A 6,000-nucleotide genomic window follows, 5' to 3' on the forward strand; every position below is an offset into this window, starting at 1 on the left:
ACAAGCGCAGCAGAATGAATTTAGATTTCTGAGAGCAGGTCTATGTATCCAGAGGAGTTTACTTTGCTACAGTCCCCAGATCCACCACTAGAGGGCATAGCAGCAGAGTTTATCTGTACTTAGTCTCTCCACCTGCTGTGGCCTGTAGGCCGGGCGCCCCACTTTAAACACCTGAGGCACCGTACCCACTCTGGGAGGGCCAGCCACCTGCCTGACACACGCCCCTGCACTTGCAGCCTGCAGAGAAAGAAACTAGCAGTTAGCATTGCTACAGCTGCTAACCATGGGACCCAGTAGCTCTGTTGCCACGGTCTACACAGAGAAACTAGCAGTTAGCGCCACTAACTCTGTAGCTGATGGCACCAGCACATTACCCTAAATTATAAAGTAGTATATAATCAGTTTACATCACCACATTTATTGTCAGTACTTAGGAATAATCCATCCCAATTCATAATTTGGGAGAATACAAACAGCAACTACAGCAGTACAGTAAAGAGTACTTAAGACCATACACAGCTGGGTATACCAACCATGCATACGGCTTAAGACCATACACAGCTGGGTATACCAACCATGTATAAGGCTTAAGACCAGCTGGGTATACCAACCATGTATGGCTTAAGACCAGCTGGGTATACCAACCATGTATAAGGCTTAAGACCAGCTGGGTATACCAACCATGTATAAGGCTTAAGACCAGCTGGGTATACCAACCATGCATAAGGCTTAAGACCAGCTGGGTATACCAACCATGTATAAGGCTTGACAAAGACAGTTTCTTCCTTGGATGGAGAGACAGAGTAACAATGTAATTCTCCACATGTGACACATGGACACACCCGAACCCATCAGGCCAGCAGGGTCCTGTCTGTCCAGTGCGGCAGGGTGGCTCCTGATAACGCCTGATAATAACTCAGGGGTGGAGTCACACAGCTGGTTTGCCCAGTTTACCGGCTGCCTTATCTACACAGAGATACATCTGAGGACAGAAGGCAGCCAAGCAGAAGCAGGGCCCGGACAGGACCAGATCCGGTAGAGGAAAGTACCGTGCCGGCTCCGGTATCAGATAGGTCATCTTAGCCTGACGCACACACTGGCCTTAGGCATCTTAAATGTCATCAGTAGCATTTCTCCGTGACCTCCACATCACGTGCGCATGATCTACAAACAGCCTGGATGGCCCGTCACCCTGCTGAGGGTTATCCCATTGTATCAAGCTCACGTGTTGTTGAAGATATAAACACATACACTGCATTTATATGTGTGTGCTGAAGGTGAAGTACTGACGTGTGGTTTGAGTTGCTTCATCAGTTTGACGGTAAATCTGGTGATCTTGTGTTTGTGTGTGTGTGTGTGTCTGCATATAAGCCTGTGTCTATCTGTTTCTCAGGTGAAGTACTGTTTACGCCACTAGATCAGTTTGCCAGCGAGACAGCAATCCAGCTAAAGGATATGTGGTTTGTGGTTTTGTGTGTGTGTGTGTGTGTGTGTGATTGTGATTGTGTGTGCGCATGAGTGTGACTGTGTATGAGTGTGTGTGCTTGTGTATATGTGGTGTATTTATGTGTGTGTGTGTGTGTGTGTGTGTGTGTGTGTGTGTGTGTGTGTGTGTGTGTGTGTGTGTGATATGACCTGTGTCTGTGTGATATGACAGGCACTAATCTGGCACTAATCTGGCCCCGGTTTGATGAGTCTTCAGGTTGCTATCCTTCGTATCTAGCCAATCACAGAGCGGAAGCAGCAATCAGCAACAAATGTCCCTCTCTCTCTCACACATACACACACACACATAAACACACACACACACAGCAGATGAGTGTGTGCTTTATATCCAGAAAGCACATGCTCTATTCCTAAACTCTCTCCTCAGCAGATGCAATTCCACACACACACACACACACACACACACACACACACACACACACACACACACACACACACAGACACACACACACAAACACACACACACACACACACACAGACAGACAGACAGACAGACATACTGTTTGCGCAGCTCCACCAGTTTGGCGGTGAGTGCGGCGATCTCGCCGATGGAGCGCAGGATGTCGTCGCGCTCCCGCGGGTCCTCACACATGTCTGCGACCCGCTTGGCCTCAAGCAGCAGCGCCCGGATGTTCTCCTCCCCCTCCGGACCGCCGTTAGGGTCCGCCAGCCAGCTCTGCTCACAAGACACACACCACACGCAGGAAGTGAGCTTTATACGACAGGAAGCACAACTCACACAAAAGGAAGTGACGTTTACTTGTCCCTTTAATGTAGGGGTCAACGGCAGGGGTCATCAGCAGGTGTTCTCAGGGTGCAGTAAGCCACGCCTCCACATTCCTCTAGAGTCTTGAATGTGTGCTTAATGCCACAGAATAGGAAAATCCAGGGGTCCTTTTTTATCATGAGAACGACCTTAATGACCACCTTAAAATGCTGACCGGTCTAAAGACCCCAACCAAACTTTAAGACACTGATAAACCTTGGGACATTGACAAACCTTTGCAGCTTTATACAGGACGACAAAGGACAGCGTAGCCAAAGAAAGAGGGAAAGAAAGAGGGATAGAAATAGGGAGAGGGAGAGGAAGATGAACAGGGAGATGGAGAGGGAGAGAAAGAGGGAGAAACAGAGAGAGGGAGAGGGAGAGAAAGAGGGAGAGACAGAGGGAGAGGGAGAGACAGAGAGAGGGAGAGAAAGAGGGAGAGGGAAATGAATAGGGAGAGGCAGAGGGAGAGAAAGAGGGAGAAACAGAGAGAGGGAGAGGGAGAGAAAGAGGGAGAGACAGAGGGAGAGGGAGAGACAGAGAGAGGGAGAGAAAGAGGGAGAGACATAGGGAGAGGGAGAAGGAGAGGCAGAGGGAGCGACATAAGGTGAGATCTCACCAGCGCGGCGTCCATCCTCTTGGCGATGGCCTGCTTGGCGTTGATGACGGCCTCCAGCTTGCGTGCTGCGTTATCCACTTTCCCCACCAGCATGTCCAGACCCAGACCCACCTGCCCTGCTTTCTGCATGCCCACCGGGGTGGGGCCCTGCCCTCTACACACACACACACACACACACACACACACACACACACACACACACACACACACACACACACACACACACACACACACACACACACACACACACACACACACACACACATAAACACACTGGATGAACAAACTCATACACCAAGTTTGTGTTTGCATATATTATAAGCAGGAGCTGGTGTGTGTGTATGTGTATGTGTGTGTGTGTGTGTGTGTATGTGGGTGTGTGTGTATGTGTGTGTGTGTCTGTGTGTGTGTATGTGTGTGCGTGTGTGTGCATGTGTGTGCGTGTGTGTTTAACGTACCTGGCTCTGAGGTCAGACACCTGGTCGGTAATCTGGCCGAGGGCTTTCCCAGCGCCCAGAATCTCCCTCCTCTCCTTCCCAGCACACAGCTCCCCCACCTTCCCCGCTTCATCCAGGATGACTCGCACCGCCTGCTCACCAACCTCCCCTACAGGAGCGGAGGACACAGGCAGGGGGTTGGGATAGGAGAAGAAGACAGAGGAGAGGAGAGAAAAAACAGAGGACAGGAACAGAGGACATGAGTGGAGAGGGGAAAGGAGAGGAGAAGAATAGAGGGAAAGATGAGAAGAAGAGTGGACAGGAAAGGAGAGGGAAGGGGAGGAGAGGACAGGAGGTGAGAGAGGAGAGGAGAAGAGAGAGGAGAGGAGGAGAAGAGAGGAGAATGGGAGGAGGAGGGGAGATAGTCAGAGAGGAAATGGTGAACATCAGTAAGGCCATCATACAGCATGTTCTGGTTCCTGTCTGTCTGGTTAGATGAGTCTGCTATGTGTGTCTGCGTTTCCTCCTACATCACTGGCATAAATATACAAGACAGATTATTCTAATCTACACACACACACACACACACACACACACACACACACACACACACACACACACACACACACACACAAACTGCTCACAGCACAGAGCATGGTGATTTAGAATAATTTGGTTAATGTAGACTACAACAAATAACTATATCTCCAATTTAGTCCAGGCCTCATTAACCCTAATTACACCCCCCCCCTGATGAGGAATCAGGGTCGTCTTACCTGGCATGCCGTTGGGGTCTTTGAGCCAGGCTTTAGCCACGGGCATCTTAGAGTCAATCAGAGCCAGAGACCGCTTCATCGCCTCCATATCCTGCAGGAGAGAGGGGGAGAGAGAGAATTAGACAGAGAGATAGAGAGGGGGAGAGAGAGAATTAGACAGAGCGATAGAGAGGGGGAGAGAGAGAATTAGACAGAGAGATAGAGAGGGAGAGAGAGAGATAGAGAGGGAGAGAGAGAATTAGACAGAGCGATAGAGAGGGGGAGAGAGAGAATTAGACAGAGAGATAGAGAGGGGGAGAGAGAGAATTAGACAGAGAGATAGAGAGGGGGAGAGAGAATTAGACAGAGAGATAGAGAGGGAGAGAGAGAATTAGACAGAGCGATAGAGAGGGGGAGAGAGAGAATTAGACAGAGAGATAGAGAGGGAGAGAGAGAGATAGAGGGGGGGAGAGAGAGAATTAGACAGAGAGATAGAGGGGGAGAGAGAGAATTAGACAGAAAGGGAGAGAACACATAGAATGAGAGAGAGGAGAAAGAAAAGAGATTGACAAGGAGAGAGAGAAGAAAACCAAAGGAAAAGTGGAAGAGGGGGTTGAGGGAGGAGAGGGAGAAGAGGGAGGAGAGGGGGAAGAGGAGGAGAGGGAGAAGAGGAGGAGAGGGGGAAGAGGAGGAGAGGGGGAAGAGGACTCTGTCTATTCTTTCTCCACTAACCTACCCTCTCTAGATGGAACTGAACTGAAGGTGAGGTCTGTTCTAACATGAGTGTTATGTTTAGGGTACTACATATGTGTTTGCGTACATATACATGTTCATGTGTGTGTGTGTGTGTGTGTGTGTGTGTGTGTGTGTGTGTGTGTGTGTGTGTGTGTGTGTGTGTGTGTGTGTGTGTGTGTGTGTGAATATGTGTGTGTGTGTGTGTGTGTGTGTGTGTGTGTGTGTGTGTGTGCGCAGGAGTTTTGCCCCTGTTGAAGGGCATTGTTGGGTTGTGTGAGAGATGAGAACAGCAGCAGAGCACATAATCACCCTTTTAGGCTCTACTGCACTCCTACTCTGAGAGAGAGAGAGAGAGATAGAGAGAGGGGGAGAGAGAGAGGGACCGACAGAGAGAGACAGGAGAGAGAGATAGAGAGACTGGAGAGAGACTGGAGAGAGAGAGAGAGAGAGATAGAGTGAAAGAGAGAGAGAGAGAGAGGGACCGACGGAGAGAGACAGGAGAGAGAGATAGAGAGACTGGACAAAGAGGGAGAGAGAGAGATAGATTGAAGGAGAAAGGGACCGATGGAGAGAGACAGGAGAGAGAGAGAGATGGAGAGAGAGAGATAGAGTGAGAGAGAGGGGGAGAGAGAGAGATAGAGAGAGAGAGCGATATAGTTAGAGAGAGAGGGACCGAGGGAGAGAGACAGGAGAGAGAGAGATGGAGAGAGAGAGAAAGAGTGAGAGAGAGATAAGGAGAGAGGAGGAGGTAATGAAAGAGAGAGAAGTAAAAAGAGGATGATTGAGAGAGAAGGACAAGGATGGAAAAAGAGAAGAGGAGAGAATGGACTGACTGGCAGAGAGATGAGGGACATTAGGAATAAATAATATAATACAAATACATAAACATATCAATTAGACAAAGGGAAATTAGAAACATATAAATTAGACAAAGGGAAATTAGAAACATATAAACATATCGATTAGACAAAGGCAGACAGAAAAAGGCCCTCAAATTAGAAACTGCTTTCTGACGACATCCTAATAACGAGCACAGGCAATCACAGCTGCCGACTGAAGCATCATCACAGCCAATTAAAGCTGCTGACTGAAGCATCATCACAGCCAATTACAGCTGCTGACTGAAGCATCATCATTGGCAGCCAGGCAGACTTCGTTTCATTTCCTCGTTCATTTCAAATG

The 6,000-nt window shown here is 49.0% G+C and overlaps 1 protein-coding gene across 4 annotated transcripts in view; it reads right to left on the bottom strand.

The window, feature by feature from the left end:
* Positions 1-6,000, bottom strand: part of vcla (vinculin a) — a 51,143-nt gene that overhangs the window by 13,094 nt on the left and 32,049 nt on the right. For all 4 annotated transcript variants that reach the window (XM_031578639.2, XM_031578637.2, XM_031578638.2 and 1 more), the window contains 4 exons: positions 4,105-4,195; positions 3,350-3,497; positions 2,892-3,045; positions 2,007-2,182 (listed from right to left, as the gene is read on the bottom strand). In XM_031578639.2, the coding sequence (XP_031434499.1) occupies positions 2,007-2,182; positions 2,892-3,045; positions 3,350-3,497; positions 4,105-4,195 (569 nt within the window). The remainder of the gene's footprint in view (positions 1-2,006; positions 2,183-2,891; positions 3,046-3,349; positions 3,498-4,104; positions 4,196-6,000) is intronic.

This window comes from Clupea harengus, chromosome 13 (genome assembly GCF_900700415.2).
Source record: "Clupea harengus chromosome 13, Ch_v2.0.2, whole genome shotgun sequence".
Taxonomy (NCBI): Eukaryota; Metazoa; Chordata; class Actinopteri; order Clupeiformes; family Clupeidae; genus Clupea; species Clupea harengus.